This window comes from Molothrus aeneus, chromosome 4 (assembly GCF_037042795.1).
Source record: "Molothrus aeneus isolate 106 chromosome 4, BPBGC_Maene_1.0, whole genome shotgun sequence".
NCBI lineage: Eukaryota > Metazoa > Chordata > Aves > Passeriformes > Icteridae > Molothrus > Molothrus aeneus.
The window spans coordinates 70,699,552-70,724,917 of record NC_089649.1 but is presented as its reverse complement, the minus strand read 5'-3'; the positions used below and the strand labels follow the sequence as shown (position 1 = coordinate 70,724,917).

The window sequence follows — 25,366 nt, the reverse complement described above, 5'->3', positions numbered from 1 at the left end:
GCAGAATCAGAGTTTGCACACACTGTGCAAATCCCTCTTGCAGGTGAGTCCACAGGAGGGTGGATTGAGCTGTGAAGCTGTTTCAGTTGAAACCAAATATTTTCAAAAGTGTTGCCAGAGCTCCAGTGGGACCATTCTCCTCTTCATACCACTGCCTAAATCCCTGCCGACTGCAGTCTGGTGTCAGCTCCCCCTTACAGAGAGCGGATATTGCTTGGTCAACAAACATAAATTCTCTAAAATCCTGGAGAAAAAGGAACTCTCCAAATGAAACTGCTTCATTAGTTCCTGTGATCATATTCTGCAGTAGGCCAGCAGTTTTTTTAAGTCGACCCTTCTGGTGATGGAAGAGAGGAGTAGGAATCTTTGTCAGTGGTCAAGTGTTGGGAGAATTGAGGAAGAACTCAGAATGGATATCCAACAGCTTGGCAACAGGTAGAGGCAGCACACTATGAGCTCCTTGGATATCTCTGTTTGGGGAGGGAGGAGGGGGAGGCAAGGAATTGTGTTTGTGCTTTATCCAAGTTACTGGGCATCAGCTGATTCCAGGGCTGATAAATCCTGGGCTGTGTGTTTATCCTCTGCAAGTTGGGACTCATGTCAGCTCAGGTCTGGAGGGGTAGGGATCTCTGCACCCTGTTCTTTGTGCTCCTGAGGGCAGGTGTGAACCACCCAGAACCAGGTAAACACATGCTGGCTTTTGTGATTAAAGACATCCTATACTGGAAATCCCTGCTCTGGGTTGAACCTTAACCATGGGCTCAGGTCATGGTCCCACCTACTAAAATGATGTGATGGGACCTGAGAAATAAGGGTAGATAGCAGTAAAAAGGTGTCTTCTAGAAGTTTGCCAAGGAAAACAAGGTCCTGCTTGGAGGAGCAGTTGAATATATTGGTAGGTGGAGATTTGGGTGGATTTGGACTAGTCAGGACTGGTGTGGGTTTGAACCTCTCATCTAAGCCTGATGTGGCAGGACAGTGTTGGCTCCAGGGGCTGCATTTTGTGAAATTTTGGAGTGGCCCTTGTTGACTTCCATCGCTTGAAACATTTTCCTGCCTGTCCCATTTCTGTAATGGCTGGCTTGGTATCCAATGTCCTTGCTTTGAGCTAAATCCTCCTTACCTCCTCCCCTACTTAGAGGAGCTGAAATTCAGGCTTTGTGGTTGCCACAGTGGCAAAGTGGAGCTTCATTGCTGGGTTGTGGAGCTTGTCAGCACTGGGGACATGGTTTTCTTTCTTTTAAAAGCCTTCACCACAAAATTACCACTTTTGGAGGGTATATAAAAAGATGGGCGTTTGAAAGTCCTTTGACTTGTTTGGAAACAGTCTACATGGCATGAAAGGGTGGAGATTTCTGAAGTTCTTGGTGCTCTAGGCTAAAAAATTGTTTTGCATCCCAGCTTGACCTCAGTTATCCTTTCTGTGCATCCCATGTTGAAGGCTGGGTCTAACTCACCAAGCTTTTCTTTTCTGCCGGACTTTTTCATTTTTGAATCCTTTCAACTGCAGGAGGATAAGCTGGATCTGAACACAACAATTCCCTTCCTCCTACAGGTTCCTTAGAAAGAGAGCTTGGACGGCATGCAAAGTTGTGAAATATCTGCAGACAGCACGGATGATCCTCTTAGTAGTGGCCTACGGAGAAAGCGACAGCCTCGAATAGTCGTGATCGGTGCTGGGCTCGCGGGCCTGTCGGCAGCCAAGGCGCTCCTGGAAGGCGGATTCACGGATGTAACAGTCCTCGAGGCGACCGACCGCATCGGGGGCCGCGTGCAGAGCGTCCGACTCGGTGAGAGGATGCGCCTTGGCTTTCAGATTTCTGGGGTTTTTTTGCATTTCTTTTTTGCTTTGTTCTTCTTTTTGATTTCAGGCTGCGTTGGTGTGCGGGTCTCTGTTGGGTTTGTTGTTGCTGGAATGGCTCCTGAGGTATTAAAAAGTCTTTTTTCTCAGCCCCGCAACTGAAGAAGAAGTTGAGATTTGTCAGTTCTGCTTTTCAAGGTTGTTTATTTGCTCTTATCTAATACATTCTTTTTCTGACCTGCTGAGATCTGTCCAGCAGGTCAGGTTGAGGCACACTGACTGCCCTCAGGGTGGTGTTATCTTTTTATACTAAAAACTACGTGGACTTTATTTACAATAATTTTCCAATACTATCACCTATGTTAGACAGTCTGTCTCTACTCTAAACCAATGCAGAAGTGCCACCATCACAGCAGGAGATGGAGGACAAGAAGAAGAAGACAGGACATGCCCAGATTCCTCCATCTTGCCTCTTAAACCTCCATTCTAAAACCCCCGAAATTCTACTCTTTCACCCTGTGATAAAGTCACTAACATTCTACTCAAACCCTTGTGGCTTCTAAATCTTCACACAAAGTTGGTAACTTTTTCCATGGGCTAAGATCAAAGGCACAGGTGGTTTTGACTCCGTGCCAAGGTCCCTGAGCCCCCTGCCAGGGTCTGGATTCCTCCAGGGCAGCCAGAGGAATGTCCTGGGCTCTGACAGGTCTGGGTTTCATATAAGGAGATGGTGGTGAGCTCTCTTCACAGAGTAGGGAGACACAACAATGCCTTCTCTAGCTGGGACACCCAAGGACAGCTGGATCCAGATCTCAGGCACAAGAGTATAAATGACATGGACTGAAGAGAGAAAAAAATGAGAAGGATGGGACTTCATGGCTGGGGCTGTAATTGGACAATTACCTCCAATATGCTAATGGACCAAAACTTATAAAAATGTGAGATCTTGTGGCCAAGCCCCCTTTTTGCTTCCATCTTGGAGCCATCCGGGCAGAGCCAAAGCCGTGGCTCTGGTACTGCCAGGGTGTGGCCTTTGAAGGCCCTTCAATAAATACCCTTTTATTCCCCTTAACTCTGTCTAGCCTCTGTTCCAGCTGTTTAAGGCAACCACGAAGGGACAATGAGGCATCTGGAAATGGCATCAGCACCTGCAGAGGGCTGCTGGTGGGGTTTGTGTGGCCACAAAGCCAGATGAACTTTGGAAATGGGGTAATGTGCATGTGCAAAATGGTTTGAGGTGTGGCGGTGTCAGGAGAGTAAATATTTAAATCCTTGGGCGCCTCTCAGGGGGGGTGGGTGGTTCTGTGCTGTCTCGTGCCTCAGTTGTGACCCAGGGCTGCTCCAAACCTGTGTTTCCATGAAATCAAAGGTTTGGGTGATTGTTTTTTCTTGTGCAGGAAGAAGAGCTCTGTGTAACAGGTCTGTGACTGAGTAACTGTACCCAGACTCTTTCCACCCAGGTTTTCCAGCTTGACTCGTTCCCAGGAGCAGCCAGTAAATCTCCAGGCTGTTGAAGGGCTGTTTCTCAGGGCTTAAAGCCCTTGGAAAGGGGAAACCCCGAGCTGTTCTGCTTCACAAACAACCCCATTCATTTCCCTAGAACTAATTTACTGTCTAGGGCGCTACCCACTGGGAATCAGGCTGCTGGAAAAACATCTTCAATGTATCCCTTCATCCTGATTTTCAGCTTTCCTACCTCTGCAGCCTCCTTTCTTAGTGTGTAATAAAGGTGCAGACTCTGGATATTTGAATGCCAGGCCAATTTAAAAATCTCTACAGGCAAAACTCCTGGAACAAACACTGTCCTTTGTAGCACAGGAATCACTGAAGCTTTTCCTGGTACCCAGAAGGACATGGCCTGTCTCTTCTCTGCAGGAGGCATAAAGCTCTCTGCCTTTCCTGAATTGCTTTCCTGATTTCAGTTAACTAATTCTAGTTCTGATCCCACTCTGGATGTTACCTTTGCCCTCTTGCTGCCCTGCTTTATTTTTATTTCTTAGGTGCTTACATCACTTACTGTGTTTTGCTTGATAAACTCACCGCAGTAAATAAACAGCAGCCTCCTGTGAACTTGCAGAAGGGAAACCAATGGAAAGGCAGTTGGAAAAATCTAATCTCTAGAGGTTTGAGTGGGGCACTTTACATTCTGCTGAGACTTGGCATAGAGGTTAGGAAGGGAAGTGTGTCCTTTACACACAATCCGCTGCATTAAAAATATCCTGGATGATGCCTGTGAGAGGAGGGAAGTGTGAAAGAGCTGAAATCTTTGGGGAGCCACAGATCATTCTCCCAGTGCACCTGTGAAATAGTTCTGGTGTTTTAGTACTGAGCCTGAATCTCTCATCTTTGCCCACCTTCACTAGTAACTCACATCTTTGCCTTTGCTGGGAATCCACCTCCTCCTCATTAACACCCCTTAATTAACAGGAGAGGAGAGCAGGTGTTTCAGTCTGGAGGCAGTCTCAGAGTTTGTAGATGTAACTGTTGCTGCACAGAGGCTGGCATCCAAAGTTAGCCATTAGTCCTTTATTATTGTTTTAAAATTCCAAACTGTCTTTTCTTATCTTTCTCTTATCTTCTTATCTGCCAGCTCTCAGGGTTGCCCTGTGTGGGTGTGGGCTGCAGTTCTCTGCCAAGGTGGATCCGTGTTCTGGCTCTGGCCTCTTCCCTGTCTGCACACTTGACTAAAAATCTGATTTAAATTTCAGGAGAGCTACTAATTAGGAAGAAATTCTTCCCTATGAGGGTGGGGAAGCCCTGGCACAGGGTGCCCAGAGAAGCTGTGGCTGCCCCTGGATCCCTGGAAGTGTCTAAAGCCAGGTTGGATGTGGCTTGGATCAGTTTGGTTTAATGGAAGATGTCCCTGCCCATGGCAGGGGTGGGAATAGGATGATCTTTAAGATCCCTTCCAAACCCCAAACCATTCTGTGGCTTTATGGCACCTTCTCAGGGTTATATCTGAATCCATCCCCCTCAGTGAGCCATGTCTTATGGGGGACAGTATTTTCCCTCAAGTGCACAGACTGTTGCTTCTCTGCCCAGGGGACTAATTTGGATATTCAGAGGTTTGATTCTAGCACAGGTGAGGCAGAGGGTTTGTGTGTTTGTGCACTGTGTTTCCTGCACATGAACCTATTACATCTGTATCCACTGCAGCTATCTCACAACAGGATACCCAAGAAATAGCCAGGGCTGCAAAGGGAAATGTGAAAATTGCCACCCCTATCCAGGAGGCTTGATGTACAATCTGTGTGTTTCTCTGGTTTATTTTTTTTTTTGTTGTTGTTGTATGGCATGATTTATTCCAAATAGATTAATTTTGAACCTAAAATCCTGAAAGTAAATTGACTGTCTCTGTTTAAAAGAATTTTATTTAATTTTACACTTTTAAATAACTAATCATTTAACTTACACCTGGTAAGACCCAGCTTATCTGGTAGTGATGATAGTGAGCATGAATATTACAGGCAAGAATTAGTTTTTAATTTGTTGTTATTTGATTATGTTCCACACAGCTCAACAGGAGAACTTGAAGCACATCATCACTGTCACCAAGCATTAAGGCAGCAGCAGCACCTGCTGGCAAATTGTTTTCTTTGAAAAATCAGGATTGCTGTGCAGCAGAGAAACTCCTGCCCTGGAGCAGGAGGCAGGAGCATTCCTGCTGCTGCTTGGCTCAGCCTGAGTTGCAGGAGGATTGCATTAACCAGGGGGCTGCCACTTGCAATATTGATGAGCTCTCTACCTTTGGCTGCCAGTGTTCAGTCATTTCCACCTGGCTAGGTGCTCTGGGGCGTGTTGGAGTCAGTGGCACCTGGAGTGTTCAGGTCTGTGTGTTGGTGCTGCTCTCTGGAGCAGGTGCTGTGGGGTAAAAAACAAACCTCCTGCTGTAGTGCAGGTTTTGAAGGGCAGTCAGCACAGCTCTCACTGACAAAGGGGCTGCTTGGAAAATGAGATCTGTGGAGCTTCCCTCAGAGGCAGGGGCTCAGCCAGGGAACAGCATTCCTTGGAGCTTTCACCCTTTAAACCTGACTGCAGCACAGCTCAGTGCTGCAGTGCCTCTCTGTCTGAGCATACATTTACATGTTAAACAGCAAATGATAGCTGGGAACTGCACCATCCTTTCTTCATCAAGCAGGATCCTATTAATTATCCTGCTTAATCAGGCATTCCCACACTGCTGCAGGGGTGCTGGGAGATGCCCAGCTCTGTCAGACTTTAAACTAGCTTTGGCCTCCTGAGAATCTGTCAAAATATGGGGGGATACATGACCCAAGCTTATTTTTAGCATCTCCTTTCAGATGCTGAGCATCCCCCTGTGCTCTCAGCCTAGTCTGGTAGTGCTGGATTTGGGGGGGACAAAGCCCTGGTGCAAATCCTGATAGTTGTAAGGGATGGGGAGAGTGGGGATCACCACATTCTTTGTGTTTTTCAAGCAGAAAGTACAGCTGATGAAAACACAGTGCCTCTTTCTAAAGAACCTGATATATAAATCTCCAAAGGCATAAGTGGTAAATTACAGCCTATTTACTCATGTGCAAAATGGAAATGCGTGTTTTATTGCAGTTAATCTGAGGTGTGTTTGTAAATAACAATCATTTTAGTCACAGGACAAGGTTCAGTGTTCAGGCCAATGTTGCAATCCACATTTTCCTCCATCTCCCTGCTGGCAACAACCATGGTGAGAGCTGGGAACTGAGAAGGGCTGAATTTCTCCTTAAGTATCAGAGGTGTGTCACTGTGAGGGATCTTTATTGCAACATCCCATCCTTCTGGGCAGTACCCAAACCTCTACCCCAAAGGACCAATTTGGAGAATGCCGGCATTGTGTCTAACAGAGAAAAACTCCCTTAAGGGACGTTCAAACACGTGCTGTCCTTGGGCAGTTCTGCTTCTTGCACGTTTTGTGAGAAGCTTCCAGGAAAACAGGCTTCCATAACCAGTTTGCTTGGCTTCCTCTCCTGCAGGGCATGCCACTTTTGAGCTGGGAGCTACGTGGATTCATGGTTCACATGGAAACCCAGTCTATCATCTAGCAGAAGACAATGGTTTGCTGGAAGAGACCACTGACAGCGAGAGGAGCGTTGGGCGGATCAGCCTTTACTCCAAGAATGGGGTGGCTTATCACCTCACCAACAGCGGGCAGAGGATCCCGAAAGATGTGGTTGAAGAATTCAGTGATTTATACAACGAGGTTGGTGTCCAGCTGCTTTGGCAAGTGCTAGGTTTGCCTGGAACACTGAGGCCCTTTGGTCTCAGTTCCCAGTTAGAACATTCCAGGACGAAGGTAGAAATCGGGGAGAAAAAAAAAAAAATCAATGCTAAATTTTCTCTCATCTGCTTCACTGCACCCCATTTGTCCCTGATGTGGGATTAACTCTCTGTGGTGAGGAATAACAATCTTTCCATCTTTGTAATCAATTTAACCACTTCCAGCAACTATTTCTGGGGAGATCCAGTAATTAATCCAGTATTTAATTAAAAGAGTAGTGGTGGTGTGGTGGTGTTCGCAGGGGTCCCAGGATGAGGTGAGAGATGAGAATCTTGACTCCATGTTTCAGAAGGCTGATTTATTATTTTATGATATGTATTATATTAAAAGAAAATGATACATTAAAACTATACTAAAAGAATAGAAGAAAGGATTTCATCAGAAGGCTGGGAAGGAAAGGGATGGAGTAATAATAAAATCTTGTGACTGCTCACAGCCTCGACACAGGTGGCTGTCATTGGTCATCAAGTAAAAACAATTTTACATGCTGGTAAACAATTCTATAAATCACATTCTAAAGCAGCAAAACATGGAGAAACTGAAGCTTCTCAGGAGAAAATATCTCAATTAAAGGATTTTTTATAAAATGTGTCTGTGACATGGAGGGATCAAATTGCTAAACAAAGTAGAATGCAAAACCTTAGCAACAACCAGCTAAATATTGTATCCCTGTGACTTTTTATTGGTTATAAATACTGTGAAATGCTGTGTGGTGTGCCAAAGTCAGTGCAGTTTCGTAGAATTGAAAGTTTTTTTGCATCAGAAGGAAAGGAACATCTTTTCTGGGAGATTAAACCAGCATGGACTTCAGTTGAAGGTTATTTAAACTCTTTTGCTTGCCAAAGTTAATTATAATTATTCCCCACATTTTTTTTTAATGCTGCTTGTGAAGTACATTTAGAGGGGTCAGTGCAGACTGTCTGGCCCTCCAGGTAATGTGATCTCTCAGTGGGTTGTGGAAAATGGAACAAAACATGAATATTTTCATCAGGCTGTAGCCGTGCCTAAAACCTTCAGATTTTCATCTGACAGCAAACTTCAGTATTTGACTCTTGGCTGAACACTCACTAGATTCAGGTTACTCTTGCATACTTTGTTTAAAAATATGTCTGGGAGCATTAGAAAAGTCACTGTACCCTGTAAAGAATTATCAAGAATTGGGTGGGGAGCAGAAAAAGGGATTTTTTTTTTCTTTTGAAAAGATTTTTGGCACTGTCCTGTGTTTCTGAACTGGAATCAGTGATGGGATGGCACAAAATCATTTCACTTTCAGAGAGGAGTAGTAGGAATTCCAAAGAAATCTTTTTTTGGGAAGGATTTGTTAACCTGTGGACAACATCTTGGACAAATGCAGGTGGATATAATTCATCTGAACAATTTTTCATATTACTGGATAAAAAAAAACAAATGAGACTTTTTCCAGGCAGGAAAAAAAAAAAAAAAAGACAGGTGAGATGTGTGTGGAGGAAGATTAACAGCAACTGGGGCTAGAAAGAGTAAATGAAAATACTGCAGTGAGCAGCATTATTTATGTAAATGGAACTCTGCCAAACTGCATGCAGGGCTTGCTGAACATCCTGTTTGGAAGATGATAGGAAAATCTCCAGCAAAGAGAGGGCAGACTCCAGAATGAGAAGGGAATACAGAGATGAGAGCCACTTAGCTATGAGATAAACCCAGTAAGATAAAGGCTATAACAAGGTACCAGTGTTTTAGAAATGATTAATTTGGTAAATCTACCCTTTCTTTTAAAGGGGAGAGAAAGGGGCAGCCAGTGACATGAGAGAACAGCACATTAAAAGTTAATCTTCTTTACACAACACCTAATTAGCTTATCATTGCCACAGGATATCTTTATCACTAGGAGACAGAAAAGGCTTTCACATTTATGGCTTGTAAAAATGTCTGCAGCCACTCGTGGTGATAAAAAATACTTAAGGGACAGCTGGAGCCAAGCAGGGGACATCAGCCAGCCCCTTAATTGCTCTTGCTGGGAGGGGCTTTCTCTGCCTTCCTCCAAAGCCTGCTGGAATTTCTTGCAGGAGCAGCTCATGGTTTTGTTGAGCTGCTTGTCTCAGCCTCTTCGGGGTGCCAGGCTGGAGGATCTGTACTGGTTTGAGGCATTTGGCTTAAATCAGTGTTTAAATCTGTGGTTTATTCCCTGCCCTGCCTAGGAAAAGTGGGAATTGAGGCAAGCTATGTGATCTCATAAAAATGCCCAGTTAAAATGGCTGTAGGGAATACAAGTGCCCTGGAGGGAGGGCAGCCAGGAGCAGCCGTGTGGCTTTGGGGACATTTTCCTCTGGCATAAAGTGCAGAGGGTGTTCCACACATGCTGAGTGTGACAGGGGCATTTCTGGTTTGTGTTTTGGGGTGTCCCCCACTTGCCCAGCATTACTGTGAGAGTGGTGAGGCCCTGGCACAGGGTGCCCAGAGCAGCTGTGGCTGCCCCTGGATCCCTGGAAGTGTCCAAGGCCAGGCTGGATGTGGCTTGGATCAGTTTGGTTTAATGGAAGATGTCCCTGTCCATGGCAGGGCAGTTGGAACAATACAAATCCTCCATGTCCCTTCCAACCCAACCCATTCTGTGATTCTGTGAGGGGGTTTTTGCTTGTTCATTAGAGGTTATTTAATCTTTTTTATTTCTGGCCAAAGTTCTGTTGCTTTAAGTGGTGATAAAATGAAATGCTGGGAAGAACAGCAAGAATTTTCAGTTCTGCATCTCTAGTTATTTTTTTTTTTGGGAGGCAGGTTTTATGATTGGTTTTGTTAAAGCATTTTGAAGTTGTCCAGGATAAAAATTCATCTTTCAGATCACTAAATCCTGAGGTCAGGATCTTTCCTTGTCTCACAGGAGCTCCCAGGCCTTCCTCAGGTTTTCATTAGCAATCCCACCATCATGTCATCTCATCCCTTCAGAGGAGGCTGAGATAGCAAAGGCTGTGACACACCCTGTCCTGAGCTGAAAAGAAAGAACCCCCCACAAAACAGCCATCAACCCACGATGGATGCAAAGCCTAATCAGGGATGCAGGACTGGCATGAACAGTGGAAAATGTATCCCTGAATGAGCAGGGCTAAAGTTGTCACCCTCCCCCTCACTCACACCCTGCCTGGCTTTGCCTGCAGCTGCTGCTGGGGCTCCAGTGCCTTCAGTGCCTTCAGCTCTTCTCCTCCAGCTGGGTCTCTCTAACCCCAGTTATCTTCTCATCTGGACACCAGATTCTAGGGAATTCAAAGTGCAGGGGTCTCCCTTGAGTTTCACTGGGGCATGTGGAGTGTCTGAAACTGCATTTTAGCAAGGCAAGGTCTCTCTGTGCTGAATTTTGCTGGAGTGAAAGGCAGAGCACCCCTGTACCTCCAGAGCTTTGCCTCACTAATTCATCTGGAAAGTCCTTAGGCTTTTTCCAGGCACTTATCCAATCTTTTTTGGCTGCCTTCTTCTACCTCAATACAAGTTTTGCTGCATTTTTGTTTGCAGTAGCCTGAATTTTTAATAGCTGTAGGGATGTCTCACAGGAGCCTTTATTTGGTTATGAGGAAGTGGAGCAGTCAGACTGCTTGAAGACTGCTCAGCTCTTCATTTCTCCAGCAGAAAGTTCCTTGGGAGGGGCAGTTGCCCTGCACTGGGGTCAGTCAGGATTTGTCATGAACCTGTGACCAAGGTGACCTGAATTCTTCTCGTGGAAAAAGGGCAATGCCTTCAAGGAAGGTCTCCAGTCCTGCAGAGCATCCACCTGGATTCCCAACCACACATTGCCAAGGGAAGCACCATGAGACAGGGCAGGACTTTTAGGATTGTCCTCCTTAGATGGTGTGCTGGGTGGGGCTGGCGCTGCTCAGGGTCATTGTCACTCCACTTGGTCAGTCTCCAAAAGGAAAGAGGCACCAGCACGGGGAGGTTCCCCAGGGTGTGATGCCCACATCACCTATTTGTCATCTTCCCACCTTCCTCTCCACTCCTTCTAGGATAACTGGGGGAATCCTGGGGCTGGGAGAGGATTTTGGCTCTTCTTACTTGTACCACATCTCTATGACTCTCAGGAAAACGACCAGAGTGGGACCTCTGAGGGTAATGTCTGCACTTCTGGGGTCTGTGTGTGTGATTACCTCCTCAGAAAATGTGATCAGGGACAATTTATCTCAGAATTGTTCCTCTGTCCCTGCTAAGTCCTCATTTCCCTTTTCAGAGAGGTGTTTAAAGCTGATTCCCAGGTATTAGTGAGAAGTGGTGAGCTGGACAGGTTAAATGCAGCTGAAAAATCAGTCTGTCACTGCCTGATTTAAGAGAAGTGCCTGCTTTTACTTGAGCTTTTCAGCAAGGATGTGGTCCCTAAAGAACTGCTTCCCAGGAACCCTCCCTTAACAATCAGCTAATTAATGGCCTTGTTATCTGTCAGCTTTCTCCCGTGTGCTGCAACAGCTTCTGGGGGAGGGATGCAGCCAAAGAATGACAACGTTTTTCATCCTCCACACCCCCGCCCCGTGCTGGGCTTCCTGCCATCCCCAATTAAGCTCCAGTGCCTTGCCTTGCAGTTATCATGGACAGCAGGACCAAAGGGCCGCTGAGAATCACCGTTCCCTCCCTGCCTCTATTGCACTGACAGATGTCTGGCCTGGGAACAGCACAGCCCTATCTCCATCAGGGCTTTTTACTGGACAGGGATTAAGTCACAGCAGTTTTTAAGCCAAGTGAGCAAAAGACAATGCTGGGCATCGTCAGCGGCGCTGACAGGAAGGAGTGTGGATGGGGATGTGCTTTCCTGACCTCCTTCAGTGAGGAGAAACTTCTTTATTTAGCTTTGTTCTTCCTAAGAAACTGCTTTTTCCTGTGGTGGAGGAGCACGTAGGTAGTAAATAAACACGTGGAGGAGGAAGCCTGTAGGTAACAAGAGGGGCCATCCTTGCTGGAATCCACGTTCCCTGCATAGACCCTGCTTGCGGGATGCCCCAGAGCTGGTCAGAAAGAAGACAGAAGATGGAAGCTGAAGTGAGACTGTTTTAGGACTGTGGACGTTCAGTTAACTTGTTTTAATTTCTTACCTTCAACTCCTTCTGTCTTGCAGACCCAGGGAGCTGGGGTTGTTCAGCATGACAACCAGGGAGACCTTCCAGCATCTTCCAGGGCCTGAAGGGGCTCCAGGAGAGCTGGAGAGGGACTTTGGACAAGGGATGGAGGGACAGGAAAGGGGAATGGCTTCCCACTGCCAGAGGCCAGGGTTAGATGGGATTTTGGGAAGGAATTGTTCCCTGTGAGGGCAGTGAGGCCCTGGAATGGATTTCCCAGAGAAGCTGTGGCTGCCCATGGATCCCTGGAAATGTCCAAGGCCAGGTTGGATGGGGCTTGGAACAACCTGGGCTGGTGGAAGGTGTCCCTGCCCATGGCAGGGGGTGGGACTGGATGGGCTTTAAGGTCCCTTCCAATCCAAACCATTCCATGATTCTGTGAATTCCTTGGAGGATTGTGTGTAAGCCTTCAGAATGAGGGAAGGAAGAATGAGTGGTTACTTGAGATCTCTCTTTTTTCAGTCAGGCTTCCAGAGCCACTTGTTCTGTCCTAGCTCAGGGGAACTTTAGAGTGAGAAATGTTTAGGTTGTCCTGCTGGGATGTGAGATTGCCCATGGTAAGAGATGGGAGTTGATGCAGTTTATCCTTTGGTTTTGCTCCCTGCTTGTATCAGATTTATGATAATAGAAAAGCAAAGGTTGGCTGGACTGTCTGTGGTGTAGCTCTCCTTGCTGGACATGGAGCTCTGGTTTGGATGCAGGGAGATTTTGAAGGGTTAACTGGAAAATCAGCAGAATCTTTTGGGTCATCCTTGTTGTTACCTTTCCCCAGGATCTTTGAGGGAAAGCCCATTTCTACTCTCTCAGGAACCCTGCTGCTGAAATGCTGAAATGATTGGAGGAGTATGGGTTTTCAGATATCACAGGTGCTTGTTCCCAGTGACCCCAGGGGTGGTCCCATAGGAATGACAATGCTTTCCCCATCTGGGGAGGGAAAGTCTGGATAATTCCAACTTCAGACAGCACAATTTTGCTCCTGCTTCATTGGACACCTACCTTAAATGAGATGTCCTAGTGAAGCTTTTCCATAGCTTCTTACACAGGATGTGTTTTCTGCTCATTTTCATTAAAACATACATTTCAAGCATCTTTTTTATTCATTTATTCTGACCATATATCTCTCAATGTAGGACCTGCTGTTGTTTCTCCTTTTGCTTCTTGCCTACAACAGCTTTGCCTCCTCTTCTTCCTCAGATGGTTCAGCACTCCCAAGAATCAGAATATCCTGAGTTGGAAGTGACTTAGGAGGATCATCAAGTTCAGCTCCTGGGCCTGCACAGGAAAACCCCCAAAGTCACACCTTGTGTCTGAGGGTGTTGTCCAAATTCTTCTTGAACTTGAAAAGCAAGGAAATAAGAGGAGAAATAAGAAATCCTGATGTGATCTAACTTACCTGCTGTCCGATCAATGGGATGGCACCTCCAGGAAAGACTTTCCTTGATGGTTACAGCACAGAGAACTTGTGCCTTCCTGCTCTCCTCCCTGTGGGGCAGTGAAGAAATGTAATGGTTAACAAAAACATAGTCAGGCTCACTTCTCCTGTGGGCCAACTGGTGGCTGGGTTTTAGCAGGGCTTTGCTTGTCCTGTGAGTTTGTTATCTGCTTACAGAGCTCAATCAGCTTATGAAAGCCGAGCTGATTGTGCTGACGCAAGGTCTGTGCAGCCTGGACCTGCTGCAAGTGCTTGTGGCCTCAGAAATCCAGGGACCTGAGAACCAGGGGATGCTGGAGCTGCCAAAGTTTCCTTTGCTGGAAGCCTTTGTTTCATACAGGACGTTGGGCCCCACCTTTCTTGTCTGGGAGTCGCCTTGGAATGGTCGTGTCCCAGGCAGTGTCTGCAATTCTCTTCTGTCTTTACCAGTCCCACTCATTTTCCTTGTGATTGTTTCTTCTCTGTTTTTATCATTTATTCCACCCCCCTTTTTTTGGTCATTCTTTCACTTATTTTCTCCAGTTTCCTCCTCATCCCTTTCCTGTAAATTCACCTTCTTCCATTAGCTCACAGACCTCCTCTCTCTCACTCCTACCACTGCAATGTGTTTATCCTCCTCCCTTTCCTCTTCTTCCCTGTATTTTGCCTCCTCAAATTCACTTTATTCCTAAAACCCAAGATAAAATCAAGCTCTTGGGGAAAACTGGAGTGGGAAGAACATAAACCATAGTGGATTAGCCCTCTCAGCAGGGAATGGAAAGCTCCAGGAGCTTTTTGAAGGCAAGGCTGCCAGTTTTTTACCAGCTTTGTACCAGATATTTACTGTAGCTTTCAACTTCTTGACATACAAATCATCTGTCTCCAAAAAATGATCATAAGGTGTAATTAAACCATCTTTGACAGGAGAAACACCCCAAACAGAGATGTAAGAGTATTGTTCACCCTGTGGTATGAGATGAATGAGAAGGGGACACATTCTGGACAAACAAATCATTAATGGGATGTGCTGCATTTCTGAGAGGCATCTTTTGAAAGCTTTCCTGTGTTAAAAGATTCCTCCTGAAGTTTTTTTTTTTCTATAAAAAGGAAGAGCCATGATGCAATTGCAGGCTCTTCTGGCAATATTGTAGATAGAAATACAAGTTTTCCCAGACAGCCACGAGCAGTGGGCTGAGTTGGATGGTGTTTCCTTGCCTTTTATGTAGCTTGTATGGAAAACTGGGGTTAAAAACCACCAGGAATATCTTCAAAGATGATCAGTTTGTTACAAGGGATTTTTACTGTGGCTCCTGGTGAGGGGCTCTAGAGATGTCACTGTTTTCCATGGATTTCTACCTGTCCTGTGCTCAAGTAAAATGTGTGTGCATACAGAATTCCTTTGCTGTTTGTTGCTTCCCGATTTCATCGGATGTTGGAATCCAAAGTGCGGGGAATTCTCAGAACTTTGGGCCTGTAAGTCAAAGCTTAGAATTAAGCACAGGATTTGATCTGAGACCTTGGAAAAGTCTTCCAAACTTAAGTACTAGAAGCAAGAATATGGATTTATAGTTTAAAGCAGAAACATGGTGAGTTAAAAAGAGGAAAGTTTCGAGTTTTAGAATTTAAGATATAGAAAAAAATAAAAGTAGTTACAAAGGTGAGCAAGAAGTTTTAGAATACAGTACTGCAGGTTTATGTATCATAACATAATTAGCTAAGAAAGCTGTTTTTGACTTAACCCTTAAATATTTAGTTTTACAGACTTATGCTTACTCTGTAGCATAAGTCCATAAAACTAAATACTTAAGGGTTAAGTCAAAAACATAAATATCCTATTAACAGTGTTTTATTAATCAATAAATCCTTAAGAGGTCTTATAACTAGACCATGCAGTAAAGATGTGAGCCAAGCTCACCCTTCCTGTCTATGTAGAAGATAAGAAAAATAAATCACATGATCTAAAAAACTCAAAAATCCCATCTCTAACTCATTCAAAATTCCTTCAAAAATCCCCATAAATGGAACAACAGAAAAATAACTGTGAAACTGAATTCACCCACTCTGGTGGATTCCTTCTAAATAATGGAGAGGGTGGAAGGGCTGGTATCAACCTGGGACACAGAGGTGGGAGAAGAGCCGGTGCTTTTTATCAGATGTGGGGAGGGACGTGAATGTGCTGGGTTGGGACAGCTGAAGGAGCATCTTGCTGGATGATCCTTGTGTCCTGTCTCTGGCAGGTCTATAACCTGACTCAGGAGTTCTTCCAACGAGGTAAACCAGTCAATGCTGAGAGCCAGAACAGCGTGGGCGTTTTCACGCGGGACGTCGTGCGCAAACGCGTCAAGGCCGACCCGGATGACACGGAGGCCGTCAAGAGGCTGAAACTGGCCATGATCCAGCAGTACCTGAAGGTAGGCGTGCACATCATTGGGGTGTTTTGTTTTTGGAGCAAACAAATCCTGAACCTCAGGGCACCTGGCTGAGCCCTACCCAGCCCTGGAAATTGCTTTCTGTGCTCGTTTGTAGTTTGTGTTTCTGTTGACAACTTTCCCTCTCAACTCAGATCCAAAGACAGTGGGCTGCAAGGAATAATGCCTTTATTTTTTTTTCTTGCCTTAAAACCCCAGTTGTCTTAACAGAAGAGGCTTTCCTAGGCCTTGTTAAATTTTCTGGTGTGATTTAGGTTTTTTTTTTTGCCACCTGAAACTACTCTATTGTCAGGTTCTTTTAGTAATGTTTTATCTTGTGACTTACACCTGCACTCACTGATCCTGCCTGAGTGTTTTTTACCTCTCAGAGACCAGAAGAAATGTAATTTTGATGCTAGTAATTTGCTGAAGAAATCCCCAGAAAGCATTTTGAAGGTAAAGCAATAAAATCCAAGATAGACTGTATAAAACCAGCTTTCCACATGGCTTCCATAGTTCTTTTTATCTCCTCAGTGCCTTGGCTAAATGAGTTCTCTGTGGGATGAGGACTTAATGCTGCATCAAGCACTCCATGAGTAGAGTGTATCAGTCATTTTAATTTCAATTAGGATGACTTAAAAGCTTCTGAAATGAGGCAGGGGAGGCAAGCAGCACTTTGTCATGAGTTCACTCTTTTCAGATGGGAAGCTAAACCAAAGAGGAATAAAGACCTAAAGTCTCACAGGAGATTTGAGATAAAGCTGAGGTTTGAACCCTGGTGTCCTGAGCCTGATACCTCATCATCCTCACCCAAAACCTCTTCTCACAGGGTGTCCCCACAGCTGCCATGTAAAGCTCAGTTATTTATTGTGTTACCCAAATAGCAGCATTGGGTTAAGTCATTGGATACAGCTCTGGGTTTCTGGTGGTTTTTCCTCTGCTTGCTTCAGGCTGCCACAGTCAGAGCTGTTTCTGCACGTCTTGCAAATCCCTTCTCATGCAAATAACTGAGAAAAACAAAGCTTCTCATACTTTAGACTATCAGATGGCAGAGTGGGGATTAACCTGTCTTGGTAGTTGCTTGTTTTCCCCCCCCTGGCATTTTGCCTCCATGGTTGAAAGAATCAAACAGCCACCAGTATTTAACTTCATAGTGAGGAGTGTCCTGTTGGAGCATCCAGGCAGGGTGAGGATCCATGGGTTTTGTGTTGTGTCACCCTGGGGGAGGGAGGTCTGGGAAGTGCTTGGGTAGGGTGGAACTACAGCACAGTCCAAAAATGGGTCTTCACTCAGTCTCCACTGGAGTCACCAGGCAGTGACCAGGACAGGGAAGGCACCTGTTGGTCCCTGAGGCACAGGAGCAGCCTGGGAGCTGCTGGTACAACCCTGACTTGTTGGCTTTGTCCCAGCACAGGTTCCTGCCCTGCACCAGGGTGCTCCACAGCAAGAAGGTCTAGGCTTTTCAGGCTTCCAAGCACAGTCACTAAAGTGTGGAAAGGTCTGGAAAACAGGTCAAAGTTTGAGGCAAGGAATTGTAATATTCCTTAAATTGCTTAGAGAATTACAGTGTGCGAGCAATTGTGACTCTGGTGATGTGAAGATTTTAAGATCACTGTGTCCCGTGCATCAGGATTATCATTAGAAGCTTATCACAAGACAGGCCAAACATCCTGCCTTTGTTCCAGGGATTGTTGGGAGCTACAGCTATGCTTAATACTCCTACAAACATTAACCAACAGGTTAATGGATCTAAAGCTTTGGTAATCACATCAAACACACGTGGCTCACATCTTGGCATTTCCCTTTTCCGTCTCCTTCAGTTCCTCCTGTGCTGGGTCCTCTCACCTCTGGCAGATTGTTAGCTGGCTGATTGCTGACTGTTTGACAGCATGCTGAAAGCTGCAGACAGCACAAAGAGCTGCCAGAAGTTTTTTGTGGCTCCTCGTGGGAACATTTATTAGCGTTGGAATGAGCATCTGATTAACGCGGCTCCAGGTTCTGCTGTAGGAGTACCAGGCAGCAGATCCTGGCCACTGCAGAGGGTTTTAAAGGATAGAAACCAGAACTTTAACCCAGAATTGTGCAGAAGCAAAGACATAATGGAATTTTAGATTCACAGAATGATTTGGGTTGGAGGGGACCTTAAAGACCATCTAGTTCCATCCTCTGCCATGGGCAGGGCACCTTCCACTATCCCAGGTTGCTCCAAGTCCCATCCAGCCTGCCTTGAAAACACTTCCAGGGCTGTGGCAGTCACAGCTTCTCTGGGCACCCTGTGCCAGGTCCTCACCACCCTCACAAGGAAGAATTTATTCCTCCTATCTAATTTAAGTTGACCATCAGTTTAAAGCCATAATTTTTTCTCCTGTCACTCCATGGCCTTGTCCAAAGTCCCTCTCCAGCTCTTTTGTAGCACCTTTAGGTACTGAAAGGTGTCAGGAGGTCTTGCCAGAGCTTTCTCTTCTCCAGGCTGAACAGCCCCATCTCTCAATTTTTCTTCAGATCAGAGGGGCTCCAGCCCTCTGGTCTCTGAACTCTGGACAATGCAACTCCAACTCTTTACCATGACAAAATGGTTTCTTTGGTTTCAAGAAAGGCTAAGGAGTGATATTTGTCAGACCCTATGGCCAGGCACTTCTTTACTAGCAAAACTAACCTGGTTTCAGAGTGTAATTCTGTGCTTTCATGAGTGGAATTCAGTCATCTCATGCAGCTCCTCTGTGCCCTTGCAGAGCTGTGCTGTGGCTAAAGGAGTTGCTCTGTGGCAACGTTGCTTTTGTGTTGCTTTTCCTTAGGTAGAGAGTTGTGAGAGCAGCTCCCACAGCATGGATGAAGTGTCGCTGAGTGAATTTGGGGAATGGACCGAAATCCCCGGGGCTCATCACGTCATTCCTTGTGGTTTCATTAAAATCGTGGAGATCCTGGCGCGCTCCATTCCCAAGTCTGTCATTCAGCTCCGCAAGCCGGTCAAGTGCATCCACTGGAACCAGTCGGTCAGCCAGGAGATTGAGAGGGTGGCTGACCACAACAGTGACCTCCCCGAGGAGAACAAGGGCTCCAATGTCTTCGTAGAGTGCGAGGACTGTGAGTTCATCCCAGCTGACCACGTCATTGTGACTGTGTCCCTGGGAGTCTTGAAGAAGCGCCACGAGAGCCTGTTCCATCCCCGCCTGCCTGAGGAGAAGGTGATGGCCATTGAGAAACTGGGGATCAATACCACTGACAAGATCTTCCTGGAGTTTGAAGAGCCTTTCTGGAGCTCTGAGTGCAACAGCATCCAGTTTGTCTGGGAAGACGAGGCGGAGAGCGAGAGCTTGACTTACCCTGAGGAGCTGTGGTACAAGAAGATCTGCAGCTTTGATGTGCTGTACCCACCCGAGAGGTATGGCCACGTCCTCAGTGGCTGGATCTGTGGAGAAGAGGCTTTGATTATGGAGAAGTGTGATGATGAAACTGTGGCAGAAACCTGCACCGAAATGCTACGTAAATTTACAGGTCAGGCGTGCTCTGGTGGGAGAGGGAGCATGGGGCTGGGGAATCACATAACCACAAGGAAGGAAATGCTTTAAAGTCATTTTTAGTTCTTTGGCATTTTGTGTCCCTTTGAATGTGCGTGTGTTTCCAGCATAGCTCCTGCTTGGGTGTGCCTGAGAGCTATTTATACAGAGGGGCTGATAAACCGGCTCAGGAAGTGATGGGCAGAAGTGCTGGAGGATTCCACATCCTCTGCTTTGTTGAATCACAAATAACTCTTCAGCAGCTGAAGCTGTCGGGCTCTGAGGGCTGATCTCAGCTGTGGAGAGCAGCACGGCCCCTTCAGAAACTGAACCTGTTTAGATCAGCTGAGGTGTGGTTGAATCACACCCCTGACTTCCATTCAGTATCAGATCGATGGAAATAATCTCCAAGACCTAAATTTAAAAAAATTCATTGATCTTGAGAGTTCCCATTTTCTGGGTGCATCACTGAAACCTTCCTGGACTTCACAGGTTTCATGTTCTGTGATCACACGTCACTTTAAGGGCAGCAGTTGGACTGAGGCAAATCTTAGGTGTATTACACTGAGAAAATCCAAATAAAATCACTTAAAGGAATAACACTTGGATGCTGGGCTTTAGCTTGTCCACAGTCACTTTCTCTAGAGGTCACACACCTTCCCAGGAAAAGGGATTTCTTTATCTGAGAGTCTTTGACATGCTCTGATGGGAGACACTGTGCAAGTGCAGGTGTAAGGTACTAACACTGAAAGAAATAGTGGGGGACTTAACAGCAGTTTTGAAATAAGAGTTTTGAATTGATAGAGAATTGCTAGCACTTATAAGAGGAGCATCTTCCAAGATTAGATGCAGTTTATGCTATTTTAGAGATGGCTCCTGTGATTAAATGATTTATATCTTCCTGCTAGCTGGTGTTAGCCCAGTCTCAGCACTCAGGGGGTTTCCAACCTTACCTCTTGTCCATGGAGCTCCAGCTAACTGGAGAAATTTGCCTTCACAAGTGCAGCTTTCCCCTTCCCTTACTGACCATTTGCTACCAACAACATGGAGATCCAGAGAGTCACAGAATCACAGAATATCCTGAGTTGGAAGGGACCCATCAGGATCATCATGTCCAGCTGCTGGCCCTGCACAGGACACTCCAACAATCCCTTTGTGCCTCAGAGCATTGTCCAAATGCTTCTTGAGCCCAGTCAGGCTTGGTGCTGTGACCATTCCTTGGGGAGCCTGTTCCAGCACCTCTGAGTGAAGAACCCTTTTCCTGAAAGGACCCTGGAATCTGAGGATTTCCTGCATAACTGACTACAGCCCAAAGAGGTTTTACCACTCTCGGCAGGAGCTGTAGGGTAGAGACTCTGGGTTGAAAAGCCCACATTCAGTGCCCAAGCCTGCACCCTTGTTTCAGCTGTGCCTCCTGAGCTGGTGGTGTTCAGGGGTGTTGGGTGTCCCCATGTCACATCAGTCCCCATGTGCCATCTTTCCCCTGACCCCAGCAGGGAACTGCTGCTCTACCCAGGCTTAGCAGGAGGCTCTTCTCTCACAGGCCAAGTTGTTGTAGTCCTGAATGTACAAACAACCTTGTTTGTTGCAGCTTTTCTTGCTTAAGGCCTATTAAAATAAAAAAAAAAAAATTCCAAACCCCACTTCAATTCATGAGTGGGAATTTGGCTGTTTGGGTCTGTTGTGGTTTGGCATGTGCGAGTTTGCTCTCCCTCTTCCTTCTTGGGCTTTTTCACAGTGACTGTTTACGTGTGTTGGATGTTCCTCTCCTCCCAGCAGGGAAATATGAGGCTCTGGGCCCTGGGTCTGTGCTGCAGTTGCTCTTCCAGCTGATGCTGCACCTGGTCACTGTCCATCAGGCTCTTCCACACAGCTAATCCCAGGTTAGCTCTCCTTGGAGAATTCCAGACTGGATTTACCAGGCCCTTGCCCTGCAATGAGCATTTTGTGCATCAGCTGAGAAGTGGCCTTGCAGCTGCTCAAAACCGTGAGAGGAAAACCTGCTCTTGGAGCACCCGTTACCCAACATGACGTGTTCCACTTTCTGCCCCCAATGCCCTTGTTGGTAGAAAACCTTTTCACTTTTCATTCTCTTGCAGGATTCCCTGGCTAAGGGAGCTGGATTTATCCCGTTTCCCTTGCTCCTGTTTTCCCCAGAGGTTCCCAGAAGGAGCAATACCTCAGGGCTGATCTGGGCCAGGTGCCAGGCTGGCTGAAATAACAGAAGCACGCTCAGCTCTCTGTGCACCTCCCTTCTGCTCAGCTCTCTGTGCACCTTCCCTTGATCTGTTCCAGGGGGAGTGTGAGAGGGACTTAGACCAGCAGCCCATGATACACCTATGGCCACCTCTGAGCACGGCTGCACTCCCCTGGTCCAATTAGCACCACCAAACCCACCTCTGAAAGGCTTTCCCACCACTCAAGCTCACACAGGTCAGCTAACCAAGGTAGGAAACTGGTCCTGCCAGGATCCTCACCTCTGTGGAAAGCCTGGATCTTCCATAGGGCAGCTCAGATCTTCCACACCTCACCTGGTGCTCTGTGACATCTTCTGAAGCAGCTTTTCTCTGTTGAGTAGAGAGGGAGCCTTATATTCAGTAATGAAGCAGATACTTTGAGCCTTTTAATGTTCCCTTTGCCTTTCATGCACTGGGGATGAAATGCCCCATGCTTTTATTCTTCTGAGAAAGAATTCATGCGTTACCAGGTAGGTTCCCATCTTTCACTGTGTTTTCCCGGTCTGTTGCTCATGGTGGCCTTTTCTTTGCCTTCAGAGTATGTTATACCAGTTTTAAGTGAAATCCATTCTTTTAGGTTCATACTGAGAATCTCTTTGAGAACTGACCTTCAATTTTCCTCTCAGCTCGGTGTTGGGGATTATCTGGCTTTGCTGTGAAAAGCTCTGAGGATTGTTCTAACCTAAGAACCACCAGCAATTACTGCTTTTCACAACTGGATGGTGAAAAGCAGTGTCCTCCAAATCTGATTAAATAGAATACCTCTGAGCAATTAGGAGCCTTGCTCTGCCTTCTTTGTTGGATAAGCTCCCAGAGTAGGAAGCCAGAGGCTCCCTGCTGAAGGGATCACTGGAGCCTGGCAGGCTGCAGCTGGAGATGCCCTGAGTTTTCCTCCAGGAGGGGAACAGATCTGTTTTGGGTTCTGCATCACATCTCCCAGTCCCATGTGGGTGTCTGGGGTAGCCACTCCGGTGGTTGTAGTCACTGGTATGGGGGCAGTACCACAGATCTCCCTTGGTGGAGTCTTACATCCTGCTCTCAGGTAGGCAAATAAATTTAGGTGCCTTAATTTAGATTGGTAAGTTGATTGTATGGTAATTCAGCCAGCCCCATAACCAGTAAACCTCTGTATCCACAGGTCCCAGGAGCTGAAGAAAAAATGGGATTGTGTGAGGCACAGGGAGTTGTCTTGCATAGCTTCAAAAGTGGAAATCTGTGGCATGAAGATATGTACCTTCCTGTTTTAGTGAAGGCCAACATCCTTTCTTTAGCCGTTTAATCTCTTTGGATGGTGGAAATGGAGAAGTTTCCACATCTGTGTTGTTACTTTTATCTGTAGACAAAGGCTGTTTACCCTGTTTAAAAGCAGAATGAGAAAGTCCAGTGAAGGACGTTCCTTGAAGGACTGTGGCTCTCAGTCTTTGCAGTTTCTGTCTTCAAACAACTGCTCAGAATCAGAGCTTGTGCTCCTGTCTGACCTTCAACCAAAGCCCCCTCTGGGTCTCCTGATTTTCCTCTTAGAAACAGCTGCTTGCATTAAAAGGTGCAGAATTGCAGAATTGCAGGGCCACAGTTGCTGCACAGTGGACACTTGGGTCTTGCTAATGTGGCCTGATGTGCTGGAGACCTTGGAAGGAGCTCATGTGGATGGATGTGGATATGGAAACATGCCCCAGCTTTGGAAGAGGCACCACCAGGCCACTGCAGAGACTCTTTTTACTTGAAAACTCTTCATATGCTGTTTTTGTGCAGTGCAGTGCAGTGAGATGGGTGGGTGCCTTGGCCCTGCTTGGGGAGTGTTCTCTGACAGCTTCCATGGTGTGTTCTCCTGGGCTTTGCCACAGCCCTCAAAAATAAAACATGATAGCTTATTTCCTTGACACATCTGAGAGCTCCCAGATCTCAGACTCCCTTGGGCTTTCCACTTCCAGGCATTTCTGCTTTGAAGAGTCTTGCAGGAACATATTTTAGAGGCCTTTGTTATGCAAAGCCATTACTCCTGAAACAACATTGCTTTGTAGGATGTGTTTTGTTTGTGGGATATATTTATTTGCTAGTCTGGGCCATATTTTGATCTGGGGCCTGGTTTTAAAGTGTTCACAGAGTACTCTGGGCAAGCCATCCTCTGCTTTGTTCCAGCCCCTTATTCCATAGCTCTGGCTGACAGGATACTCCTGAAAGCAGAAGCTGAACCAGGACCTGCTCTTGATTTTAGGGAATTGAAGGCACAGCTAAATAATAGCTTATGAGAGCTAAATGATGCAGTGCCCAACCAGGGTTTACATTTGGGTGTCTCCTTCTAAACTGGGATGAAGAAAGTGGGGGGAATTTGGGTTGCCTCATGGCAGGCTGAACATCTTGAGTTGTCACAGAGTCAGGGTCTGAAGCAGGCAAAGGATGTGAATATCTCAAAACTCCTACTTTTTGTGCTGACTGTCTTCTGGAATCACAGAATTACTTGAGCTGGAAAAGCTCTTCAAGATCAGTGATCCCAACCATTCCCCCAGCACTGCCAAGGCCACCACTGTCACATGTCCCCAGGTGCCACATCCACATGGCTTTTAAACCCCTCCAGGGGTGGTGACTCCAACACTGTCCTGGGCAGCTCTGGCCGGGCTGGACAACCCTTTCCATGAAGAATCATAGAATGGTTTGGGTTGGAAGGGACCTTTATGATCATCCAGTTCCAGTCCCCTTGCTGTGGAAGGTTTAGACTCGGCCCAAGGTTCAGGTAGCTAAACCTTGCCTGGGTATGTGATGTTGCCTCAAGGGTGGATCTTGGCTCCTGCAGAGGGAATTTCTCTTCACTGGAATTCTCCATGTCCCTCTGTTCCTCTCCTGCCACGCCAGATACGATCACGGAACTCCAACAAAAGCAGTGGCACTGAGATGGTCCAAAACCAGCCCAGCAAGAGATCTCCCAAGTGTGACTCTCCCTGCTTGTACCTGAGGCTCTTGTGCCACCAGCTGGTGGCTGCAGTCCTGGATCTCATGTTCTCCAAAGTCCTTGGGGTGGGGACAGTGGCTGATGATGACCCTGTTGTGGGTGCATTCTTCACCTCTAGGTCCTACATCCTCTTGGCAGTGGAAATCCTACAGCAATCTAGAAATCCTGCTTCCAGCCTCAAAAGCCTTCTTTCCATGCCTTGTGCATTAAATAGAGTCTCCTGGATTTTAGCTTCATTTGGGGGGAAACTGTTATGGGAAGCTGTTGGAATGAGTTAATCCAGGTTTTGAGAACTTCCTGACAGGTTTTTCAATGTCCCCACATAAAGAAGATTTGCCTTCTTTCCTCTTTGGAGGCACTCCTCTCTCACAAGGCTACCTAAACATCCAATTCAGACTGGGCACTCTGATGCCTAAATTTTGGTGAGATCAATCACATGCTTGATTACCACCAGGCTCCCCACTGCAAATGTGACCAGAAGATGCTTTGTATTTCCAAACCAGGCTGTGTCCAAGGTTTCCTGAAGCTCCCCAGTGTTTTAGGAATCTAAACATTTTAATGCTCCTTTCCAAAACAAATCACAGAATCATTTAAGGAGGAAAAAACCTCCAAGGTCATGGAGTCTGACCTGTGATCTATTCCTCACCTTATCAAGCAGGCCAGGCCACTTAGTGCCTCATCCAGCTGTTCCTTGGACACTTCCAGGGGTGGGGACTCCCCCAACACC

The 25,366-nt window shown here is 46.4% G+C and overlaps 1 protein-coding gene across 1 annotated transcript in view; it reads left to right on the top strand.

Annotated features, from left to right (window-relative positions):
- The window catches only part of SMOX (spermine oxidase), a 51,802-nt gene that overhangs the window by 24,328 nt on the left and 2,108 nt on the right, over positions 1-25,366 (top strand). Inside the window, exons 2-5 of the mRNA XM_066548776.1 lie at positions 1,556-1,790; positions 6,769-6,995; positions 15,788-15,961; positions 18,754-19,453. Of these exons, the coding sequence (XP_066404873.1) occupies positions 1,583-1,790; positions 6,769-6,995; positions 15,788-15,961; positions 18,754-19,453 (1,309 nt within the window). The 5' untranslated portion in view covers positions 1,556-1,582. The remainder of the gene's footprint in view (positions 1-1,555; positions 1,791-6,768; positions 6,996-15,787; positions 15,962-18,753; positions 19,454-25,366) is intronic.